The sequence below is a fragment of the Falco peregrinus genome, chromosome 1 (assembly GCF_023634155.1).
Source record: "Falco peregrinus isolate bFalPer1 chromosome 1, bFalPer1.pri, whole genome shotgun sequence".
In the NCBI taxonomy this organism is placed as follows: Eukaryota; Metazoa; Chordata; class Aves; order Falconiformes; family Falconidae; genus Falco; species Falco peregrinus.
Genome location: NC_073721.1, coordinates 124,270,599 through 124,296,296, shown reverse-complemented (window position 1 = coordinate 124,296,296; position 25,698 = coordinate 124,270,599). Strand labels below are relative to the sequence as shown.

The 25,698-nt window shown below is 40.8% G+C and overlaps 2 protein-coding genes across 3 annotated transcripts; both read right to left on the bottom strand.

Annotated features, from left to right (window-relative positions):
* Positions 1-18: 18 nt before the first annotated feature.
* Positions 19-4,801, bottom strand: PDCD7 (programmed cell death 7). Its single transcript, XM_055815275.1, has 5 exons — positions 3,910-4,801; positions 2,628-2,766; positions 2,052-2,288; positions 1,344-1,431; positions 19-952 (listed from the first exon to the last, which is right to left on the bottom strand). The coding sequence occupies exons 1-5, from the start codon at positions 4,651-4,653 to the stop codon at positions 835-837; spliced, it is 1,326 nt and encodes a 441-aa protein (XP_055671250.1). The 5' UTR covers positions 4,654-4,801; the 3' UTR covers positions 19-834.
* An 87-nt stretch (positions 4,802-4,888) lies between these two features.
* On the bottom strand, positions 4,889-25,698 carry CLPX (caseinolytic mitochondrial matrix peptidase chaperone subunit X). Of its 2 annotated transcripts, XM_055815233.1 has the most exons (14): positions 25,539-25,698; positions 21,801-21,961; positions 20,225-20,342; positions 15,921-16,075; positions 14,916-15,075; positions 13,689-13,730; positions 12,336-12,512; positions 11,293-11,457; positions 10,853-10,941; positions 10,130-10,294; positions 8,854-9,153; positions 8,259-8,351; positions 7,901-8,007; positions 4,889-6,784 (listed from the first exon to the last, which is right to left on the bottom strand). In XM_055815233.1, the coding sequence occupies exons 1-14, from the start codon at positions 25,606-25,608 to the stop codon at positions 6,694-6,696; spliced, it is 1,893 nt and encodes a 630-aa protein (XP_055671208.1). In that variant the 5' UTR covers positions 25,609-25,698; the 3' UTR covers positions 4,889-6,693. The 2 variants fall into 2 exon arrangements, with proteins under 2 accessions (XP_055671208.1, XP_055671216.1); XM_055815241.1 differs by lacking the exon at positions 13,689-13,730.

The following is a 25,698-nucleotide window of genomic DNA, read 5'->3' as shown; positions in this document are numbered from 1 at the left end:
AAACAACAAAAAAACCCATCAATTTTTCTCAATTTATTCTGTATAAAAACAACTTACAAAATAGAGCTGGGTTTTTAAATCAAGTATTATGTACATGACCTGTCCCTGTACAAAAATAGCTATATAGGCAAAAACAATTACAGTAGGTTAGACTTCAGATTTTATTGTTTTTTTTTCCACCAGGCTTATTCATCAAACTCATACATATTCACACGGCTGTCTGACCTATTTCACCACAACTGGGAATTTTTTCCATGTTGTGGTACCAGTTTCAGTCCACAAAAGTAAAACATCAACAGCTGCTTTAATCAACCTTGAAAAATCCTGTGTTGTTTGTACTCCAGAATTTGTTTAAACTTGTAATAGGTTTGTATCTATACAGAAAAATGCAGGAACTATTTTGACAGTGATGCCTGACATGCTTCATTTAAAAACATGTTTACTAATGATCTCTTTTTTTCTTTTTATACCTCTTTATTTCTGGAGATTTCATCATCTGGATTTAGGCTTATAAAGATAAAAGCCACTAAAAATAGGATGTTCATATTGGCACAAATACCCTTGGTCAGTAATGTTTCTTTATTAAGATTGAGATCAGTTAACAAAAACTCGCAGCGGGATTGTAATTCCATACCACAATAGGCCTAGCAGCTTTGGGCTTGCTCAGGTACTTCCCTGCAGAGTCAGATGGCAAAAGCAATTCTTACACTTTTCTTCAAGACATTCCAGTACCTGGCTACCGAAACAGAGGATGAGGCTCTTTGGACCCTCTAATATCTACACAAGCAATTATAATGAAATATTCCTCCAATGTTAAAATAATTTATTACTAAATCATCTGACCGCAGTGGCCCACGTGTCATTTGTGGGGAGACTCGGAAGAACCCATCCTGGAGGGATGCAGCTTCCTTCAGGGTGATCAGCTGGCACCAAGTACCGATCCCATCCATGCCTTTAACAGAGAGAGCGTTGTTTGAGAGGACAGCCGGTATGAGTTTGAAGATTTATTACATACCCACACAGGTATTTTTCTATACCCATCAATACACAAAACACTGTAAATTGTACTCTGAAACTTGTTTTTCAAAACACAAATGTGAAAATTCTAAGTACTATTCTATTAAATGGCATGGTTATGCATGGAAGTGCACTCTGCCTCACACGGGCACCTGTTTGGATACAACTCTACCAAGCGAGAAGCTTGATCCCTAACCAAAACAGAACAGGACAATTCACTGCGTAACCATATTTGGAAGTTTACGAACCAAAAGGGGCCACACATTTACGATCTCAATAAACAATACTCATCATCTTTGATAATAAAATAAAGACTCTGCGTTTACCTGATGTGGATTAGAGCTGCTACAGAATGCTCAGCTTGTAAGTAATACTCTCTGAAGGGTTGCAATAGATGGGCTAGAGGAAATTCATCTGTTAAATCAAACACAGAAATCGTTCAATAAATCAGAAAGACCTTTGATTCTACTAAGTCTTAGGAGCCCCAAATTTGCCAACTCATTTGCCACTCCCCAGCTATAACTGGAAATCACTTCCCTATGTAATACAGTAAGGACTGTTGCCATGTTTCGCTTGTCTCCTCATCCTTACCGGAGCTGTCAGAGGCAAGTCAAGACTAGCAAAACTTTTCCCACCTCCATCCTCTAAACAAGGGGAACATATGAACACTGAATCGTTACAGACTACCTGAGTCACACCTACCAAAATCACCAGACTAAAGCATCTGTTGGGTGCTGGAAGTCTTCAATCTATTCTGTCTATTCTCACTTCAGCTTCATCTACAACCTCTTCTTGCAGAACACTATGAAATCAGCTTGAGATATACTGTAGTCTACGCTGAAGAGCTGAACAGTTCTTCTTATATCACATGTGCTACAGCACACTACTTTTATCCCATCTTTTCCTCAGACCATAAATTACTGTGCTGGATGGTTTCTTTCTCAACTATTTTATGCCCACATTTTAAACCCAGTGTCTATGAAATGGTGATGTGGTATGGAAAAATACTGTTAAATACGGCATGCAGAATTTACCTGGATCCCCAAACAGCTTGGAATCAATTTCAAGTTTCTGCTGCAGCAGTTTTTCCCTTTCCTTCTTCTGTTTCTTCTCCATTTCTCTCTTCCTTTCCTCCTCCTGTTCTCCCTCCAACATAACCCTTAATGCTCTCTCCTCAGCTTCATACAGCTCTGTGCGATTTTTGAGCAATGTTTTGAGACTCTCCACCTGATTTTCAAATGCTTCGTCTGCTGAGGGGGGTGGACAAACACCTAAACAGAAAGAAAATTAATTTTAAATTTTCAAATTCAGAAGGGGCCCTGTTATCAGACTTGACAGCAGAGCTGGCAAAATCTCAGAGGAACGTGAGCTTAACCTTGCCAAAGACTACCTTACTGGAATAATTCTTCTATCAAGAAAGCGCCTGGAAATATAGGAACAAAACCACTGTCTTTAGCATTGCATAGCTATTCTTGCATAACAGTGTAACTAAAATCACTACTAAAGAAACAGCTGTTTCAAGCTGCACCCTGCTAGTCTGCACACCGAACAAATATCATCTTATTTCCTGTGCACGCAATTAAAAGTTTGATAAAAATCTCATAATTAACCTTTCCTGCCAGCAGCCTCTTTTCTCAGTTTCCGAAGCTTTTCTAATGCACGCAGAATGTCCACCATCCTCTTTGTGTCTGCTTGTTTCTTCCGCACTTCAGATAAGACACTGTCTGCAGCAGCCTTAAGTTCTCGTTCCTATGAAAGAAAGAAAAAGACCAGACATGATGTGTGAAATATCCCATGCAGACAAGAATGAAACTGTACTTTAAAAAGATTAGCGAAGCACTGGGGATCAGAATAACTTCCTAGTAACACAGCCATAGCAAGTTAAGTCAACCATCCAACCACACCTTTTTATGAAGAAGCTAGAATAGGATGGCCTTCAGGAAACAAAATTTCCAACTCATAGATTTGGGCCAAATGGCTAAAGCCTGATAACCACAAAAAGTTAGGAAAAACATTAACAATAAACATAAACCGTCCTACAGCTCAGCAATTAAAGACCATTAACACGCCACAGGTTGAACACAAACACTTCCCCAACAGCTGCTCTGTACCACCCTGGCAGCAGACCAAGCACCACCAGCACAGCAGCTCTTCAGCCAACACAAAGGTGTTGCAGCACTTCCCAGAAAGCCTAACTTGGGGTGGGGGTTGTGGGTTTTCTTTTGCTTTGGAGCCATTTTACTTTCTGGTGAGGCTGAAAAGCTTGTGAACGACGAGCTTTACAAGGATGAAGCCAGCTGGCGGCTTGGGAGCCGAGAGGAAGCCCTCCTCACGCAACCAGGAGTTCAGAAACATTAAAACCAAAATTGTTGAGGCCTCAGACACCAGCGTGGCACAACTGTGATGCCCACCAAGGCTTTTAAGGAAGAAGCAGGGCTGCCTGCTTTCGCAGCTGCATGTCTCCAAGCCAGCTGAAGCCGTGCAGCACCCAGGTGGCACCTACTGAACCAAAACCCAAAACACCCGGGTGGCACCTACTGAACCAGGGAGCAGCTATTGAACCAGGGGACCAAAGCACCCGGGTGGCACCTACGGAGCCAGGCAGCACCTACTGAACCTGGGGCCAAAGCACCCAGGTGGCACCCAGTGAACCAGGGGACCAAAGCACCCGGGTGGCACCTACTGAACCTGCCGGGTGGCACCTACCGCACCAGGTGGCAACTAGTGAACCAGGGGACCAAAGCACCCAGGTGGCACCTACCGCACCAAGGGGCCAAAGCCAGGCGCCGGCCGCGCTGAGCCCGCCGCGGGCCCGGTACCGCAGGCCTCCCCGGCCCCGCCGCGCTGCCCCGCCGGGCGGGCCTCCCCGGAGGAGGCAGGATCAGGCCGTACCCGGTTCTTCTCCTCCACCTCCTGGATGCACTTGGCCCGCCACTGGTCGATCTTGGCCTCCCGCTCGGCGGCCCGGGCCGCCTCCGCCTCCTTGGCCGCCTGGGCTTCCTGCTTCCTACGCTGCAGGCGCTGCCGCCTCTTCCTCGCCCTCTCGGCCTTCCTCCGCAGCGCCTCGCGGTAGCCGGGCTCCCGCAGGGGCCGCACGACGTCCCGCAGCTCCCGCCGCACCGCCTCCGCCTCCTCCCGCGCCTGGGCCCAGCCCGCTTCGTCCCCCTCGGCCTCCCGCCGCCGCAGGGCCCGGCAGAGCGCGGCCAGCCGCGCCACCCGCCCCAGCGCCTCCACCGCCAGCTGCCGGGCGCTGCTGGGGCTGGCGGCGGGCGGCGGCGGCGGCGGGGGGAAGGCCCGGCGCCGGCCCAGGAACTGCGACAGCCACAGCTCGTCCTGCTGCCGCTGCGCCGCCGCCGCCTCCTCCTCAGCCGCCGGCCGCGGCGGGAACGGTGGCGCCGCGGGGAAGTAGGGGCCGCCGCCCGGCGGGAAGCGCGGCCCCGCGTCGCCCTCGGGCCCGGCCGGCGGCGGCGGCAGCAGAAGGAAGGGCGGCGGCGCCGCTGCCGGCCCCGCGAAGGGCCCCGGCCGGGCGGCGGGGCCGGGGAAGGGCGCGGCGGGCGGCGGGAAGGGCCCGGCCGGCGGCGGGAATGCCCGGAACGGCGGCGGCAAGCGCCCGGGGAAGTGCGGCGGCTGCGCCATGCTGCCGCCTCGGGGGCCGCCGCGCCGCAGCGCCCCCGCGCGGCCGGGAGGAGCCGCCACCCGCCCCGCCCCGCCCCGCCGGGGGCGGCCCGCACAGGGGGGCGGGGGCAGCGCCTCGCAGGGGCCCGCAGCGCCGGGTCCTTTCGTACAGACCCACCCTTCAAAACAAACAAAAAAAACCCTCCTAAAGCGCCAAACTTTAAACTTTCTGGGGATGACGACAACTCTCCGCTGCTTGAATATTCGCTTTGTTTTATTCAAACGCCAGAGGTGAAGTACAAACTGTAGTTACACAGCATTTTGTTTCCTTAAAAACATTCTGGATTACATAATTCCAAACAACTTTCAAAACCAAGTTGTTGAACAGTTTTCACCTAAAATGGTTTGTTGTTTTCTTTTTTTTTTTTAATCCATTTAAAAAAGGATGTGAATTAAAGGACTCAATTAAAACAGTTATATTTTTTTTTCCCACTCTACAAAGAGGAAAAGTGAGGATGCAGTTACAGATAGTTCACCACAGATTCCCACTGTGAGGGGACCAAGCTTCTCCCAAGAATATCCTCAACTCCAAACCGCAGCTTTGTCTGAACCATTAGTGGGTCATTTAACCCGGAAAAACCCTGAAATCCTAAGGGAAGTATCTGTTGCACCTGGCTGCAGCTGCATGTCACACTGCTAGGTAAGATCACAAGTATTACATAAAATTTACATGACAGAAAATTAACAGCAAAACCAAGGTCAACACATCTGCAAGTATCCTTTCCTGTCCTAACACACCCACTAGACCAAAAAGAATGACCGAAGTTTTATTTAAATAGCATGAATTAATAGTTTAGAAAAAAGGGTTGGTAAAACTGAAGTCCACGTATCACCAAAGGACAAAACGTTGTAAGCAACATAATTCCTAAAACGAAAATCAAAGACATACAGGTCCTTTAGTGTTTTTACAAAGACTTTCCTAAAGGATTGAATTAATTTCGGTGTAGAACAAAAGAGGGAGGATTGCTTTGCTGTGCGACTAAAAAAAAAAGAAAAAAAAATCAAGACACCCACAAGACGCAATACTAGCATTTGAGCGTATAACTTAAAAAGCACTGTCATGTGAACAATCACTACCGATTACATCAAAAATATTATACATGTACTTCTTTCATCTCTTAACATTATAAGATAGGTTGGGCAAATACCTGGCACCAAAAAATTGATGCATGATAGTTCCAATATGTTAAACAAAATGTACTATATTAGAACATTAATATTTAAAAATTTCTGTCTCCTTCTCATCCAAATTCAGATGGCTTACCACTTCCTAGAAACCTTGTTCACCCCTCTGGAAAAATTAGCAAATTACTGACTTCACCGTCTTTCACAGTATTCAAGGTGACTAAAACTTAGTCCTAATGGAAGGGTGAAGGAAAGGATATTATTTGATATTGCATTCAAATTACTGTAACAAACTCGTGTCGCATTTCAGCAAAATCTCCCAGTAGTGCCATAAAGTGTGTCCCAGTTTTTCCAAAATCCTGTTGCAAGGGCTTCCTCCCCCACCAATGTAACAAAGTCACTCCAACACCCATCGGGTTTCAAACACCAGCAGGTACCTAACACTGACCTGAACGCACCCCCCCGTCAGCCGTATGAGGAGCTAATGGTTTATTCACCCTCTACTAATTATTAATCTTGATTTCCCATTTGTAGAGTAACATTATTGTAAAATCTAACTATTGGCAGCACCTGCACTGCTGTTTTAGGTTCTAGAAAGAGCAATCCAGGTGCTGCTGTATTTGCTATACATTTTAATTGAACAAGTGTAATATACATTTCATATTTGAACATTATGCTATCCAAGTCCACACAATGCCCATCAAATAAGTCTATGTGATGTTGCAATAAAATACATGATCTGATTTATCTAATAAAGTTCCTCATCATGTATCGTATCCACAATAGATCCAATGCCTTTAGTATCAGACTGAAGCCAGAGACAATCGTAAGGAAATAACCAAGTGCGCTTTATGCGGGCAAGCATTCTGACAGTATTTAATGGTTTGCAGCATCTGCTTGTCGAGGCCAGCCTTCTTCCTCAACGCCAGAGTCGTATTCTTCTTCAGACGAATCTTTAGTGGGAGCCCTATAATTAAAACGAACTGATCAGATACTTCAGAAATTGAGGAAGGAGACAGTTTCCATAGCTTCTGGTAAACATGCCACCTGCAAAGTGCCCCCAACCACAAGTGTCCTGACAAGCATCCATCTGCTAAATGAGTTTCTGATCTGAAAATGGCACTATGCCAATTTACCTTACAACCAGTATGGAGTCTCATTACTGAAAATCAAAAGGCTATTGAATTCAGTTAAGTCATAAATTTACTGATTAAATCAAACATTTCCAGCAAACATGAATGCTGGTGCTCTACAAAATCACTTAAGGCAGCCATGCGTGTAAGCTAATACTTTCCAGTGCAACCACCCCCTCTGAGACGCAAGGTGTGCTGAGCCAAGCTTCGGCACAGACACAGATGAATGCAAAGCATGTACCTCAGCGGAGGAAGTCACTCAAAAGTAAGTTGTCAGGCGTAGAAACCAAGCCAGAGTTACTAAGTTTCAGACCTGTGTTTTCAGACCTGACCCATTCCCTCTCAACTCCATCTTTTGTTCACTCAAATTAATTATTATTTTTTTAAAATCCAGATTTATCCAGTGCTTTCAGCATTTCACCACTTCATTACCATAATACAACCTTTACAACATTAATTAACATGAGTTCAGCAAATCAATAGATGTGCCTTTGTGGCTCTCCTCTGCTGCAAGAGCAACAGAGAGGAAAACTGCAGCAGCCTGGAGCTTGCATAAAAAAAAGCCACCTCACAGTGGTAGGAGGAGGAAAGAAAGAGTTCCATTTCAGAAATTTCAGTACAGTCACAATTAAACTTCAGGTTTTTACTGTTAACTTATGATGCTTATAATTTATTTCTATTTCTACAGGTATACACACACACAGAAAAGACTTAAAAGTACCATCGTATCGTTTTATTTTACAATTTCTATTAAAAACTGAAGCAATACAAACCCAAAGTCTCTAGGACAGAACAGGCACTAATTCAGCTGTGTACAGTATACAGAGAATCAGATCCTTTCTAGGTTGTGTGCATGGTTTTGTGTTTACATGCTCCTTCCTACAGCAAACATCAGAATACCTGTCTAGCCACATTACTAGTCTGTTCTGATACTTCCGTTACGGTTTTACCTAATGTATCCTGGCTCTTTTTTGCCTTCTACAACATCTTTGTCAACTTCCACGCACACAATGTCAGAATTGGGCACTTCAAACATGGGCTCCAGCAACAGCTTTTCCTGAAAGAGAGCAAGATGGAAAAAGTATTTCTGTATGCCTTCTTCTACGTAACAACATGGTCAGCAAGTGATTTTCAGAGCTAGAGAGTTTTCTTGGAAGAACTCTGAATACACTAAGTTTTAAAAAGAGACTTAGTGTACCCATAAAAGACCCAGAATTAAGTGAGGTTTTGACTGAAAATTGTCTCTATTAGGTCCATACACACAAACATACATAGCTTCATTTACTCAGTGAGACTTAATTTACTCACCATTATAGATCGAAGACCTCTTGCACCAGTTTTTCTGTCCAGGGCCAGTCTGGCTATAGCCTTCAATGCATCTTCAGTTACATTTAATTCACACTACATAAAGAAAAATGGTAAGCTTAGTTCATCATTTCATTTGTAACTCAACATTGTCTTGAGTGCAACAGTGCGTGCGTTACTGAAAATAACTAACAGTAATATTTACCTGTTACAGACCAGAACATTTAACATTTAAGCTGCATATACAAACCTTCAGCTAGACTTTGTTTGTGACTAACATTACCAGTAGGGACTACGGCCCTTTACCTACAAGTACTATAAATACCTCTGCAGTACATGAAGTGGCTCTTGATGCCTATTAGGCAAGGTCACACATGTTCATTTGAACACTAACATGAAGAATGGTCCAACTATTTCCAGATTACTTGCCCCACAAGGACAAGCACCCAATCTAAACCAGTCAGGTTTTAACGAATTAGCTTACTACTTTTTCAGAGCGGGGAGGTGCACATGTAGGGACAAGAAGTGATTCCAATTGATATTTTAGATTGCTTTATAAACAAAAAATATTGAAGAGCTGTCGAATAAAAATTCAAACCTTATCCATGCTGAATAGTGCCTGGTATTGAGGAACCACAGCATTTCGTGGCTCAGTGAGAATCCGTACAAGGGTTTTCTCATCTAGGCTGTGCAGAGGAACCACAACAGGCAAGCGTCCCACAAACTCAGGAATCATGCCAAACTCAATGAGATCTCTGGCTTCCACATGACGCAGCAAGCGATCTTTTTCTTCAATATCTTCATGTGGATCAGACTCTCCACTTATATTAGCAAGATCAGCTGCTGCTGCAGCCCTTCTGCCTTTTCCCATGTTAGATGGTGTCCCAAATCCTAGGTACTGCAAAACAAACATGTTGTACTTACAGAACTTTACTAAAGTTTTCTTTATGCAACTAAATCACATTCCACGTGCATTAAAAAAACGGAAGCAACCGATTATGTCATTACATACTCACTCAAGCTCAAGAAGTTACCAATACTAAAATTAGACCCCTTGCACACAATCAGTTTCTTATAACATTTAATTCCCTCAGTAAAGTATCAACACCTCAGCCTAAGAGCAAGTTTTTCTTAAAAAAGGTTAGTAGTAACATGTCCCACCACGTTTACAAATACCAGTGATGCTGAAAAGGCCTGTTCAGAAGTGAAGCAAATGCATGCAAGTGTGCTTACATGAAAAGCTACATGAATTACCATGAACTGTTATTTGGATTTCAGTCACTCTCATTAAAGACAGCGTGCACATTTTGTCAGAAAGCTGCAGCCAGAATTCTGTCCCCAGACATTAACACAAAAAATAGTGAACTGCATGACTAGGTATTTTAAGATGATGATAGCTCAAACTATCTGAGCATCAACAGCAAGAGCCTCTTTCTACTAACATCCAAAGGTTTTCTCAGTTTCGTACTTGGTACACTCCAACTGAAAGAAATCCTATTACAACTGCTAGAACTGTTTCACATACTCCCTTTTTAAGAAACATTGGACATGACAATTTAAAGCGTTTACCACTCTAGTACAGACAGCAAGTTCTCTACCAACAGTTTTCAACCTTCTTCACCCCCTATTTTTTTCCTGTTTGCATATGCTAAGAATGTCTCTGTGGAAGACCACAGCAAGCTACTTAAGCCTACTAACAACAGGCTTGTTCTTTGCTACCTTTCTTAGGCTTGACCTCAAGCTCCCAGGTAACAGATGGAAACCCACTGCTCTACAAACAGCGGGAGTATAAATATAGCAAGACCTTGAGAAGTCAGTACTGCGAACAGTAATTAAGATAATTTTTCAGTTCAAACACAGCCTGATGCACTCACTTTTTCATTTTTCCTCCTGCTGATAATTCTGTCAAGACCATTAAAAGCACCAGAAGCTACAAAGAGGATGTTTGTTGTGTCAACCTGCACCGTTTCTCCACGTAGTTTACGAGAATTCTTTTCTGGAACATTTACTATTGTGCCTTCTAGTAATTTTAACAAGCCCTAAGGAAGAAAGAAGAAAGAAGAAATATAAAATTCTAATGTGTAGCATCATATAAGGCAGCACACCATACTGTGGTTACTTTCACAGATGTACTTACATTTTTTGCTCCCTTATGCCTTTACAGTAACAGTAAGCGTTTAAAGGAATCTGTTCTCCATGTAAGACAATTCCACTCAGGGACAGACAAGTCTTCCTTTAAAGTGACTCCCATGAACATCATGAGCTGCGTTTACTAACAAGTTACTTCAAGTTTTGTCAAAACAGAAAAGGTTATCTATTTTTGCCTATGTTATGCAAGTTGCTATGTGAATGCTATGAAGATGTTTTTCAATTAAAACATTTCTGTGAAGCTGTCTTGAGTTACTTTTGAGATTTTTAGAGTTTTTTTGAATGAAAAAAGTAAAAAGGAAAGATGAGGGTTTCAAAGGTTAATAATTAAGGAACTGAAGAACTATGACTCTATAAACTCCCATGATATTTGACACATAGTAGGATGATACATAGACTTGACCAGCTGTTCACTTATGAAGTAAAATTACTCCACAAAAAATACCTACTTGTTGAACACCTTCTCCTCCGACATCCCGTAACTGATGAATACCAGGCACACTGCCAATCTTATCTACTTCATCCAGAAAAACAATTCCTGCAGTTACAGCAAATGGATTTAAGGAAGACTCCACTTTTCAAAGAGAAGCAAGAACTTACACACAGGGAAGAACATAATTTAATACAGCAGCAGTCTTTTCTACCTCCATACTATGAATTGCAAAAATGTATGCAATCCTGTCCAACTATGGACAAGCGTAAAAAAACTACAAGATATGCTTCAAGCTTTTTTCAGGTTTATTATTTCTGATTTAGTGAGTTAAAGTTTCAAGTACATGCAACAGGAATATATATTACAGAAGTACTGGTGGTCTCAAAGTTTAGAGCACTTAGGCGAGATGAACACAGTCTATGAATGAACTTCAGAAAACATACTGTAAAAGTTTACCTTGCTGAGCTTTTTCTACATTATAGTTGGCATCTTGCAGGAGTTTTGCAATGACAGATTCGATGTCTTCACCAACATAGCCAGCTTGAGTCAAGGTAGTACAATCACAGATAGCAAAAGGTACATCTAGGCATTTAGCTAGAGTCTGAGCCAGCAAGGTTTTACCTGATAAAATAAAAACCATGTTACAACTACCATACATTTCTCTAGAGCACACAAACCAAAATATTTACCATAGGATCATTATTACTGTTAGTAGACTTTTTGAATGATGCCAGCATGTTCATATATTCATATCAGAACATTTTTCAAGGGAGCTAGTGTTCATCAACAGTGTTTTTTACATTGGCAAGCTCTATTTCTGAATTAGACTAACAGTACACATTTGAGGCAGCTTGAAATGCATACAGTATCACAAATAAGATGTCACACAATATAAAAAACAGAATACATGTACTTGCATAGATTAAACATTAAATAAATCAGTAGACCTTTGCAGACACTCAGGGTGCAGTGCAAAGTCCAGTGCTCCTGCTTTGAAGTTGGGGAGAAACAGAATTAAAAAATTCTTCAGTGAATGTTCTCCCAAATAGTCTACAAAATGCTGTCTTCAGCACAAACACTTCCACTTCTTATGAACATACAAATATAATTTCTCTTTTATCTCCCCTGCAACTGATCTGTCCCAGGCGCTAACCAACACTTTCTAACTGCATCTTCTCAGCTTGCCATCTAACATCTAACTAACATGTAACAGAAACTTTAAATGTATTTTATTTTAGCTTAGTGGAAGTTGCATCTTTTAATCAGCCAGTAAATATAAGTATAAAAAACCCCACCCAAACAAAACAAAAAAACCCCACACATGACTAGATCCGCTTTCTTTTCAAGGTCATTTAGCTCAGCTTATTACCATGGCATGAAAGCACAAAACCCCCAGCTTTTTATACACCAGACTGGAATATTCACAAAAGAGGAAAATGACTTGTTAATAATCAATTCTAAGAAAAATCTGACACCTATAAAAACACACAGCTATATACCTGATCCAGTTGGTCCAAGCAGCAAAATATTACTTTTTTCAAGTTTTATGTCATCATTGGGCGAATCTAGTACCTCTCCTCCCCGTTTTTCCTGAGGTATCTGCTGGTTCATTTGTTGCTGCATCGATGCTCCTAAAGCATTACCGTGTGGACTGATTCCAGCAATCTGCAGTAGTTCTGAAGAGAATAACAGTACTGTTTGAGCGCTCACAAGGTCTGTCATTACCTTACATGCACAATAAAAGCTTGGTTCTTCTGTTTTGTTCTGCAAATCTATAATTCTATCTGTAGAGAAGTTTACAGATAGGACTGCAACAGCAATATGGCACAATTAGTACCAAAACATGAGTTCCAACTATTTTTGCACAAGCATATATTTATATATACAAAAATAGTTTCCAATGGTACAGTGGATTATCTAAAAATATTCCTCTATATTAAAAACTAGAGACATTTTTAGTTTTTACAAATTATAAAAAATTACAGTTAAAATGAGTTATTTTTTAACACAAGAAATAAACCCAAACTGTTGCTCTCTATGATGAAAAAGTACAAGAATTGGCATACTGTAACAACTACAAAAGCAATGCACAGCTCTAGTCTTGAGAGTTAAAGACTTGCCTCAGGTTGTTACAGGTTTTGTCTCTACACATGGATACAGACATTCAGTTGGATTTTCTTTTTTCAGAGCACTTTTTTAATTTCAGAGCAATTTTTTAATTGGCTTGCAGGGTAGAATTTTGAAGATCAAGAAAATTGGTTTCAAGAACAATAACCGTGATTCCAAATGACCTACACTAGACTAAGGAATAAGTTCACAGACTAAAGAAGTTCAATAGCCAGTGAGAGCACCAGTGGACTGAAAATAAACATAACTGACATCACCCAGACAAAAAGCAGCAACATTCTGAATTTCAAGGTGACAGCGCATATTAAGAGTGCAAATACCCTGCAGAAAACAGTTGCATAACTTCCTTTATTATTTACCTCACATCATATTCTGTATGTCATTACTAATATCATCTCACCTCAGATCTAAGTAAAGAAAAAATAAAATCTACATTTCATTTGGTTTACTGAGAATAATTCTAAGGACAGATGATTATTTAACTTCATAAAAGATTGTATTTTACAATTTACCTGCTTTCCACCTAGAACTAGATAAAAAGAGTCAAATCATAGCCACCTCTGTTAAAAAGCATACTCAATGCCTTCAATTAAACTTACTTGCAGAAGAAAAGCAAAGAGAAGTTTACCCAGCATTTCAAAACTAGCAGTCACTAAAGACTATTCTATGTTAACATCAAAAGAGTAAATATTGCAGAGGAGGACATGAGGAGAGAGTTCACTTACTTGTAAATCTGTACTCATCCTCCCGTCTTCTGATTTCTAATTCTAAGAGAGAGGATGAAAACAGTAATAAAATATAGGTTTATAAAAAGTTTATAAATTCTCCACCTCTTGCCCTCTTCTGAATATCTCATCACTGTGTACGAATGTATTTCTAACAAGACACTCCCACATGAATTAGTTTTTATTGCTGCCAAAATTAATCCAAACCCCAACTTCCATGCTTTTAAAATGACAGCAAGCTTTCTACAACTGAAAACTGTCACAATTATTACCTCTGATTAGATTTTAATTTTAAAACCACTTCTAGAAGGGGGAAAAATGCAAAAATATAATTTTGGTTTGAAAAGGCTGCCTTAAACTCTCACGTTTATATCCAAGTGTTATAATGTAGGATTTCACATATTTCAAAGTACTATCTGTCATAAGCATTTACTGCCAGTCTCTCTGGATGTGCACCATTTTATCTTTCTGTGGAGGGTTGGGAACTTTCCAGTGCCAAGTACACAACTGCTCTCTACCATTGCCAGGCCAGTGCTACTAGTGTTTTCCCCTCAGTTAAAATACTTCTTTACGTAAATTCACAAAAGGAAGATTTCTTTTCTGTTTGCCTAGCATACTATTTTTTGCAAGACCAAACAAAACACCTTAAAAAAAAAAAATCAAGGTACACTTTGAATCAGAAACAGTAACTGAATCCTACTTCTAAAAATAAATTAGATCAACATAGCTACACACTTAGTAGCAAAAGTACTGCCAAGAGTAACTCCATCTACACCTGCTAGATATGGAACAATACTATGAATACTATGGTCACCAACAGATGCTGCCAACAGCAGCAAGTAAGGTTAGAAAGCTAATTATTCATCAAATTACCTATGCAAAATATTGTCTTAGTTGTTGCTTGCAGATTAAGCAGCAGATTTACCATTAAGCAGTAAATGAGACTAGAAAGAAAAATTTAGGAGACTCACTTTATAAAGTTAAATATCTAATAATGTGTCAGTAAAACCACTAAACTTTTAATACCCATGGCACTATAAACCTTCTGGATTACTATTTAAATAGATCACAGAAGTTCACGTACAGTGAAAATTAAATTTGATAGAAATTCTTTTACATATACAGAACATCTACCATCAAGGTAAAACCTTTGTCAGGTTTGTTAAGTTAGGGCCATGAAATGATGGGTTCTGTTTGACCAGAAAAAGTACAAAACATCATACAAACCTCTTGGTGTTAGAGAAGTCTGCTTTTCAACTTCTGCTTGCTGTCTCAGGTTAGCTGGGATGTTATTGTAGATCCTCTTGTAATGATTGTACACAGCAACTGAAAGCACCTTCTTGGCAAAACACTGACCAACAACGTATTTGTCGAGGTAGTTATAAATCTGAAAGGTAACTCCATCTTAGTAACACTTCTAAATCATCTTGCAGCAGAAAAGAAAAAATAGTGTATTGTGCCAAAGATGGACTTTGGTCTAAACCAACCATTACAGAACTAAGAAACAGAAGCCCTGCATCTAAAATACAAAATACATTGCTGTTGATGAGTTTACTTAAAACCACGGTGCTTACACAATCATGCTGTGTCTGTCAGTTCTCCCCTAAGAATATTTAAATCCATTGTCATTTTCACCCAAATTTGTAAGAGGAACAGAAATTTCAAGCATACTTAAATTTCTTAAAAGAGGCCTAACCAGGAGCCACGTGCAGCTTCAGAAACCATTACAGTGCACTAGAAACTGAGAAACACAACAAGCTCCTGCATTATTCGAGAGAGGGAAACCAAATGATTTAAGATGGGTCATTGCCACAAGCTGACCAGCCACAGTTCTCACCCACAAACAGGCCAAATAAAAGGTTCTGCAGCTACAGAAGGAAGCTGCTAACCTAAGGGTGCAGAATACGAGGCCATTGCAGGAAATGGAAGATACTATGGATGGTGAGGGTTGAGGTTAGCAGGGCCACAAGGAGAAAATGAAGGTACTGGACTTCAGTCACAAGACAAAGGCAGAGGAAAACAAGCCCAGCTGCTTTTACCGAATCTACTTGTTCCTTTTATCAGAGTCCTGCTGGGTCATATAGCTCTCAAAGGTTTAATCTTGAGCTAATCTTCTTTATTGCTTGTTGCTGTGTCAAAGTGAACTGTTACACACCTGATGCAGATTAAGAAGTAAAGCATTTCACCAGGCTGTAACAGAAGGAAACACTGGGATGAAATTAAGAACCATACCTTTTTCGGTGGAGGTGGTGGCTTCTGCTGGAATGCCAATTTCACTGCTTCTGCTGCTGACTCAGGCTCTTTAATGATGCTCTTTTTTGTGTCTGCCTCTGACAGTACAACAAAAAAATGGTGACACTTTTCGCACTTCACAAAACGGGTGGAAGCTACAGAAAAGTAAAACAAAACAGTAAGAGGAACTGCTTAGCATTCATTCAACTGCCCCATTTGTCATACAAAGGGCAAGCACCTGTAAGACAGCACAGTCACCTCTTTGTTTACACACTTCCCCTTCCTTTACCTTAGAAGATTTAAAACAAATTATTGGACTATGAAATTTGACACAGAGGGAATACAACTTGCCCAAAAAGTCACAATGCAGGGCAGCAACCAAACAAGGGATTAAAAAGTAAAAATCTATTTCATACTTCTTCAATAGCACTACACTCAGAAGAGGAAACTTTGCATCTCAGAGCGATGTAAAATTAACGAGGGCTTTAACTACACAGTAACAGTTCCTAACTCAAACTAGCAGGCAAAAACGTAATTGTGGTTAGGGACCGACTACTCTAAAGTACAGGAAGCAATCTACACCGTCAATCTCAAAGACGGCATGCAGCAGACTCAGGAAAGGACAGCTGTGGCAGCTCCCAGTCTCTGCATCCCACTGGCTGTGGAACACTATGGAGCATGGTTCAGTCACCTAAGCCCAGGACACAGAGCACAGTGGGGTCACACAAAGGGCTCATCCCAACAAGAGGCAGCTGTGGTATGCAACAGATGATCAGGACTTTGATGTTTTGCAAGATCTTTTGCTTATTTATTTTTACTGCCAGGAGCAGAACAAATTTCTTTCAAATTCCAAAAGCCAAACACTTCTACCACTGACTTTGTGAACTGTATCTCAAGAAATCATGTTCTCTGCAAAGATTGGCTTCAAAAGCCTGCGAACTAGAACTTGCACTACCTTTTTTCCTCCCTTTGGAAAAGCAAAGTTGAAATAAACAAAAATAGACAGTAAAGAATAAATTTGTAATTATTGTAATCAAAAATAGATCTTTTCTGACCATACTACTATGCTATTAAATGCAAATCATGTGCAACAGGACTGATTTAAAGTAAATAAATTAGTAAATGTATTCAATTAAAAGTAAACGTAGCAAAACCACCACATGAAAAGCTTCAACATCAAAACTTCTGAAATCATAAGAAGTTTTTAGAAAACAGCTTGAACCAGCTCATTTTAATAACAGCCTCTAGCAATAAACAAGCTGCTTATTTATAACTTGTTATTGCCTCCCATAGATCTAACATCAGCAAAAGAGGAGCAGGTGTGGTTTTTTGTTTGGTTTTTTTTGTTGGGTTTTGTTGTTTGGGGTTTTTTTTAATACTAAGCATACCTTATGACTGGATAAGTAAGACCAGCAAATTATTTTAAGAATGTAGCACATAACACTGTGACCATCACAGCTTTATTAACTCTACTCCAAAGAAAATTCATATAAATACTAGGAAGTTCTCCTGGGTTATCTGCCTGATGGGACAAGATGAAGAACCACTTGCAAGCACCCACTGCTCCTACATAACTATCATTTAGCAACAATTTTGTAGGGAAAATTGTCGGGAAACCCCCCAAACTTTCTCCCAGTGCTCACTCAAAACACCTCTGATACTCTTGATGACTGCAGTGCCATGAGGTGGTTGTCCTTCCTTATACAATGCTAACAGTCAGCTTAATTAGGATGAAAGCGCCACAAGAATACTTGCCCCCTTTTTAGGTCCACCGGAACGGTTAAAAAAAATAGAAAATAAAATAGCAGGCTGTAAGAATACTATTGTGCATCTTCAAAACATCATTCACCAAAAACAAAATATTGTTTAGAGTACACTTTTTATCAATTACTCCAGGCAGCACAGAGGAAGGTTATTAGAGATCTTCCCAATTTTCAGCAAGACCAGTAAGGTCAATGGTTACAGAGAAACTCTGATGTACAGGGTGCCTGGGGGAGCAGACTTAGTTATCAAAACACAGCTGTAAAACTGGCCAGTTTCTGTATCTACACAGCAATCTGGGAAAAAGTATCAATGTAAGTTTAACAGAACAAAGAGAACTGAGAAGGTTGCTCTGAAATGCAAGGAAACCAATTTCAAGTACTTCTATCTCCCTAAAACTCAAAATTGCAAGCAACTTTGCTATTCTCAAATACTGGCATGTTTTCGCAAGTTCTTTTAGCAAACACATGAAAGCACAGCAAAGAGCTTCCTGTCAAACCACTTCACTGTCATTAAGATGTCTGCAAATATTTACAGTATACTAAAATTCAAGTCAAGTGTTGGTTTTTGATTCAGGCAACGTTACCACGGAGGCTGCATTTCAAAGAGATTTCTAAATACCATACAAGCTGACCTTATCAAAGAGAAAGGCCGCATTTCCAAAATACATACAGGAAGCAAAAACAATCAGAGGATTAATCTCAAAAACACTTGTAGGGTTGAGATGCTATAAGGTAAAAACACATCAGGAAAGCAAGCAGGGAAGCTTCTTGCCTATTAAGTAGGTACAATAGCAGGGAAGTCTTGCTTTGGAGGATGGGAGCTAACCTGACGGCATCAGGTGGAGACAGTAAAAGCAGCGCCTAGGTAAGGCTTCTTATGCCAATCAGCTTTACAGCTATTGGATTTCACCCTATATCTGAGGCTCACATCTTATTTCACTGATCACAAAACTCTTCTTACAGAGTCGCACAACCAAAACCAATACAGGAACTGCTGAGAAAGTGTGTCAAAGCAAAATTCCTTTTGGTTTGCATCATCTTCTGCCTTAATTGTTAATTACTGGAAAAAGCATTGCCAAGCAAATCCTTGTGCAAGATTTGCAGATACAAAGTGAAGCCCCATTAAAAACAAACTCCACCAGACAACCAGCCTGTCACACTACAACTCGATAGCAATTAATTTATTAATAAATGTGGCTTTTAGTTAGGATTTTGTTTCCCTACTTCTTACAAAATGACTGAAAAACCTAATATTTAAAGACTGAAACAAATGCTAATTGCGTATTTTCCTTTTGCTTTAAGTATTGACTTAAGGCTCTGCAGTTTGGTAATTCAAACCAGAATTGAGCAAATTCATCATTTTTCCTGACTAAGCAACATGAAACGCTTATCTGACAAATCAAGTTACAGTATGTTTAACACAACCTGCAACCCACTCATTTCGGGCAGAACAGGACAGATTTCTTTTTTCCTATTAGTTTTTGGGTTGTTTGTTGTTACACTGCTGCTTCTACTCCGGGGCAACGCCTTAGTGGTATTTCCAGATAAAAGCACAAACTCCAGTAACAAGAGGAGCAAACGGGGAAGGGAGAGTTTCAAAATGTCTGTGTCTACTCATGAACCATCTGATAAGAACGAAAATGAGGTTAAAAATCCTTCCACTATTTTCAACCACATCTAGTCCAAGGAGAGACTGATACACTGAACACCACATAGGGTTGTACTTCTAGTTACATCAACTAGCGCCAGCTTTTGCAGAAAAGTTTGAAACTATAAGCAAAAAGCAAACAACAAAAAAAAGCTTATTATTTCTGGAAAAAAATAGCAGCTGAGGACTTATCCTTTTATCTAACATAAATAAATATGTTAGTATAGAATTGTCTTGTGATTCATGACGTTTGATCATTTTTATTAAATAGTATTTTATATAAGTAGCAGCAAATAATAGCACATCCGCTCATTATTTTCACCAACTGTGATACTAACAACTGTTGAACAAGTTTATGCTGACCTTGTCTTAAGCTTCTTAGTGTACAAGTCTGATTATAACTTGATACTTCCTCCTCAAGACCCACCAGCTAACAATGGGTATTTGCTTTCTGGCAACTATTTTCTAAGCTGGCCTCATTAGCACTCAAACAAGGAGCAATGTCCTCAAGTCTGATTGAACCTAAAGCAGAACCGGTATGAATTTGGACTGCACTTCAAAAAAAGCAGCTGTTGCTGCTGAACACCAGGTACCTGACACATTTTGGATTTTCTAGTTGGACTTTACAACCTCCTACCTGGATAAAACTGCATACTCACAGTTGCAGTCTGAATTCCACGGCCATACTTTGCTCCACCACACATCACAGGAAATTACACAAACATATCCACAGAGACAATACATGATCAAGCCAACGTGGCCCAACCACACATAGCAAATTTTTTGACATTGTATAATTAGGTAGGCTAAAACTTAGCTATCAGGACTACATTAGATCACAAATACAGTCACATCTGTGGCTATTTAAAAAAGAAAGTATCATTACAACTTACACACAAAAGTCTCCACATGTGTGCACAAGTCACCACACTTCGGGCAGCGCAGCTGGTTCCCTCCTTTCCCAGAGCTTCCAGAACTTGACTTTTTACCACCTCCCTCACCGACAGACTTCTAAAAAAGATTTCCAGACAATTAGCCCCAAACAATGGAGCTGTTAACATCAGGCATTTAGCAGTGTGTTTATGGAATCCACTAATGTGAATACCGCAACAGCTGAATGACAAAATAACTATTGTCAGGATTTTTTTAAAGACTTCAAAAACTTAGAAAAACAGGATATAAACACTTTGAAATGTACACACATCTGCATTTCCCAGGTCTGCCAATTTTGGACACCCATCTATGTTAGAACCGCTTGACTGACACTAGAATGATAACAAGCTAAACTACAGCAAGAACGTTTTAATAGTATATTTCCATGTAATTTATACTAACCCCAGAGAAAAAAACAAGTCATACTTATAGAGAGAGTAATTTCATTATCGCAACTGTGTTGATTCTAAGGATTTCTGAAGCCACAACTCTTCTCACGTCCTTGACAGATGTAGCTATGCTGGCAGATGGCTGTAGGGTACATATGGCCTATAAAACAAGCATCTCAGAAATTGCTTGGAATACTTATGTTTTTTTACTTCTACAGCAGAATTCCCTGACAGACACGTACTTATCTTTCCCTGTGTTACCCTGCTTAGTGGTGTTCAAGGTTAAAAAATTTTAAATCTATATCCATTCTATGCCTTCATACTTTGGTTATTAATGAAAGCTACTATATTTGAGTAAACAGCAAAGATCTCTCTTCCCTTTTCTAAGGCAGTCACCCATTTTTTTTAAACCTTGCTTACCACCTCAGTTCTCCTTGAAACCTTCTCAAGAAAAAAGACTATTAAAAAAAGGTTTATCTTTCTTATTTTTAAAAAAAGTTTAATCTGAACCTTCAGAACACACCTGTGTCACCCAGACAGTTCCTCAGATGTCACAATATGCCATTGTAAGGCGACATTACTGCCTGTGAACTCTCAGAATATTATTTGCTGACTAAAGAGCAGTTTTATTCTCAGGTAATCATTTATCTGAAGAAGCTGTTTATTAACTATAACTATAGAGAAAGACTAGGATGAAAATAGACTACAATATAACAATAATAAAGCTAGCCTCCTCACAAACTTGTCTTGTTTAGTATAAACAAATCAATGCTGAAAAAAGAATTTCAAGATGTACTTACTTTAAAAAGCCTACTTTGGAGTAGCAGACTTTTGAAGAATAGTTCTGATTACTACTTTTTCCTGAGATATTGAAACCTGTTGTGGATTTGTAACATTCTACGAAATTTTCAAGTGTCCCTTTACACTAGGCAAAAAGATTCATAAAACTGGGAAAAGTGTTATGGGGCGCTTACGAAGTTTGTCTGCTAACAAATTACATTTTTCTTCACCATCACTTGTAGCAATTTGAAGGATCAGAAACGTCAAGTTAGAAAAAATTTCAGGAATATTCTAAGGAAATAATCTACTAAAAAAATTAAAGAAACATTTTATATAAACTATTGAAAAACCTAATGCATGAGATTACCTTGCTTCCATCGCCAGAAGCATCCTTGCTTGCACCATCCTTTGAAGCAAAATACGCTGGTGTTTCTGAGAAGTTTCTAAGAGGAATTCGTCTTAGGGAACGCGTTTCAAAAGTCCCAAGTTTTCCTAAAACAGGGATGCGTGTACGACCACAAGTAATACCTAAAAAAAAACCCAAACACACATGAAAATTAAACATCAAAAATACTCTAGTTCTAATACAAGTGCCACCAAACCCCAGAATTTATTTACCTTAAATGGAGATCAAAGGCTTCCACAACAGAAATCAACATCCAAATTTCAGTTATCCAAAATAAATTCTCTTTACCACCTTAATGTTCATCACATTAAAAGCTGCCTGGATTGTCCAAAAATGACCCAAAAGTAATTTCAGGTCCTCTAACATCAGATAACTGAGAGTCCCATTGTGTCATGAAATAGGGAACATCCCAGTTATGAAATCAATCCTCAGAATTATAAATACGATCAACATCCAGCATTTATTGTGAAATAATTCAACCCCTGAAGTCAGAAAGAGACCTTTGAAATGTCCCCTTATTATGCAAAAATTACCAAAAAAGCGCCTCAGACTCACAGACTGCACGTCTGGATCTGGCTTTCACTCATGAACTCTACTAAAAACTAGTTTCCAGGAATTGAGGTACCACTTCACAGAAAAGGTTGTCCTGAGGAAAACTGAAAGGTAGTGTTATATTTGGCACATGCTGACAGACACACACAAGCAAAAATTCACTGTAATTTTAACTTTGTTGAAATAGCTTATTGCCAACATGAAAAAAAACACCTCATTGAGAAACTAAACAGCCTTTTCCTCCTCTTGCAACAGCGGGCAGGATTACATTTCATGACTAGGTATGATGTGAATCAACAAATACTGTGCTTGAGATTTCAACATCTCAGCACAGACAAGAGCTTGGAATCTATCTCTCATCTCAAGTGGCAAAATTCTCACTTGCTCTCTGGTTTGGCAAGAACTCTGTGCCTTACTTGACAAAAGAGCTATATAGCAACAATGACAACTACAAAATTGCTGACAATACATGGTTTCACTATTAGAGAGAATCCTAGAGAAATGCAAAAAAATCTTCTAAAAAAATAATAAGAACAGTATGAATGGCAAGAGGAGTACAGAGTACAGTTAATCTGCTCTGAAAGAGGTAATAATGACAACCAAGAGCTGGAATCTTAGTTGAAAGAGGACACTTAAGAAAATTCACCTTGCTACTATAACGGAAAAATAGAAAAATAAAGAAAAGCATTATGAACAAGCTTAAATTTATCAGCAAAACCCTCACAGGCTTCTGCAAAGCCACAACCAAGATGACAGTGTCAAATAAGATTTGAAGTTGTTTTATTAACTTATACGCTGCTTAAGATTCCTGAACTTGAGGATCGTTTGCAGTTATTTTTAACAACTAAAAATGTAATCTTTTTAAAAATCTGTAATACAGAAACTAAGTGTTTTACCACTAAGCACTGCACATGGACTAAAGATGACTGATTTTGATCCACCGTACTCCTGTGACACAGAAAATACTGAAAACTGTATTGGATAAACTATGAAACTATATACAGCATCAAGTACTGAGCTAGTAAGTGCCACATTACTGACTGTGCCCATCTACTGATCAGAAACACCGCAGCTGTGGGGCTTCACCTCCAGCATTTGACAGGATGCTGGCAGCAGATCCATAGCCAGCAGCATTACACCCACACTGTAATGCCTTTGTTGCTGTTAAATTCACTTTCACAAAAGTCTTAGCTGGCCAGCCTTTGGGGAGCATTGCTACACATGCTGAACTCTAAAGGGTATAGATGGGCTAAACCAGAAAAAAAAACCCAAACATATTACTGCTACAACACCTTGTGGCTAAACACAAAATGCTTTGTCCCTGTGCTTATCATGAGGTCCGAGTGATTATTTTTAATAAAATACAGTTGTACAGTTAGAGAATAAAGTAGTAAGAAAGTTATCACAACTACTTTCTTGCATAAATAAGCCCAGAGGCAGATTTTCAGGAGAAATCAACAGTCCAGCCCAATGTCCGGCAACTTCCAGATACTGATAAATGTTCAAATATGCAACAGCTGGCTAGCACAGCAGTATTCACTCACACACGTAGCTGGCAGTCAGAGCTGGGGGTTTTTTTTGAAACAGCAAATTGGCATCTATCCAAGGCATTCAGATTAGTGTGTTAAGAAATACTGGGAGGCTCCTTCACACCTTATTAACCTTTAGTTGATACTTGAGGAAAGAAATCATGACTTTTGGGCCGAGCCTCAAATATCCTGGAAGAATCTATTGCCTTATAGAATCTAATCTATAAGGAAGTGACAGGGAGACTGACAGAAGTCTCCTCCTTGTCCCACACAACGCTTGACGGACTAGATTGATCCACGTACTCTGAATACTCTCACATTTGTACCAACCAGCAACAACAAACAAAGTACCTGGCAGAAGACGTAATCTGTTACAACAACAAAAATGCACCAAGGTTATTCTTTTTTAGAAGAACTTCTGTGGAAAGCTGATGCATAAATGATCTTATTACTCTGTATCTGTGTTTTAATCTTATTTGTTCTTTTATATACCTTTTAGATTTTAGTTCTGACCAAAAAAAAGAAAAATAAAAAAGATAATTCTTAAGTCAACCCAGAATGTTACTTGCTTTAAAGTTTATTGTTTCTCCAGTTTACATGAGGCCAGACAGGCTGGAGTTGAAAGTACTGGTTTAAACCTTTCATCGCAGATGACATCATGAAATGCAGATGTAAATGTAAAGTCAACTGCAATGAGTTAACTCACCTCTTGAAGGCAATAAATCACCTTGGACTCATCAGGCTATTACTGAGGGCACAATCATTCAAAATCTTGTTGCAAACGTGGCAACAGCAGAGATTTTCAGCACAATTTGGGGGTGATCATCTGCCTTTCACCAAAAGCAGCACATGGTATTGTCAACTCTCACCACCCACACCACCATGAAAAGGACAAAAGTAGTAAAAAAGTAGCAGCTTTCCTCCATTTCAACTTCCAGTAAGTTGTCTGTGCAGTCTCATACTTCAACCAAGCTGGAAATAATTACTTTTTGCTAACTGAGGGCAAGTCCTTTATAAGACATAATTCGAGTTCAGGCTGCAGAACAGGCAGGCTTTTAATCAGTCAGTTAATGAAGCTCATTTGCTAGCACTGCAGGGTAACACACACTAGGCAAATGCTGCCGAAAATCACGTCCGTTGAAATTAACTCTCTATGTACGTCTCCCAGGAGATATTTCAATGCCGGGTAGTTTCCCAGAACTTCGCACCACCTAACGCTGCCCTTAACTCTGACACAACACCGGCCGCCCCCTCACACCACCCAGGATGACACTAGCAAAAGGTAAGTAGCCCACAAAAAGGCGACAAGGCCGAGACACGCACCCACTGCCTAGTCGCAGCCCTTATCGCAGCGCCGCAGACCGGGCTGGCCCAGGCCGGCTGCCGCTGGGCGCCGGAGGGCTCCTCTCCCTCCCCCTGCCCCGGGGGGGGGCTGCTCCCGCTGACCCCGCTCCGGCGCGCCACGGCGGAGCGCTGCCAGCCCGCGGCGGCCACAGGGAACGGCGCTCCCCCTCAGAGAAGCGGAAGGGGCCGCGGCGCTCGGGCCCCCACGGAGGGCCCAGCCCCGCCGGCGGGCAGCGCCCGGCCGGGCGTCGGTGGGCGGACGGGACGGCGTTACCTCTCCGCGCAGAGGGCAGCGTGGAGCCCAGGAGGCGGGCGGCGGCGGCACAGCTGTGGCAGGCGGACATGGTGCGGCCGCGGGCCCAGCCCGCTTCCCCCGCCGCCGACTAGGCCTCGCTGGCGGCGGTATTGCGCGCCCCACCCGCGCCGTAAACAGC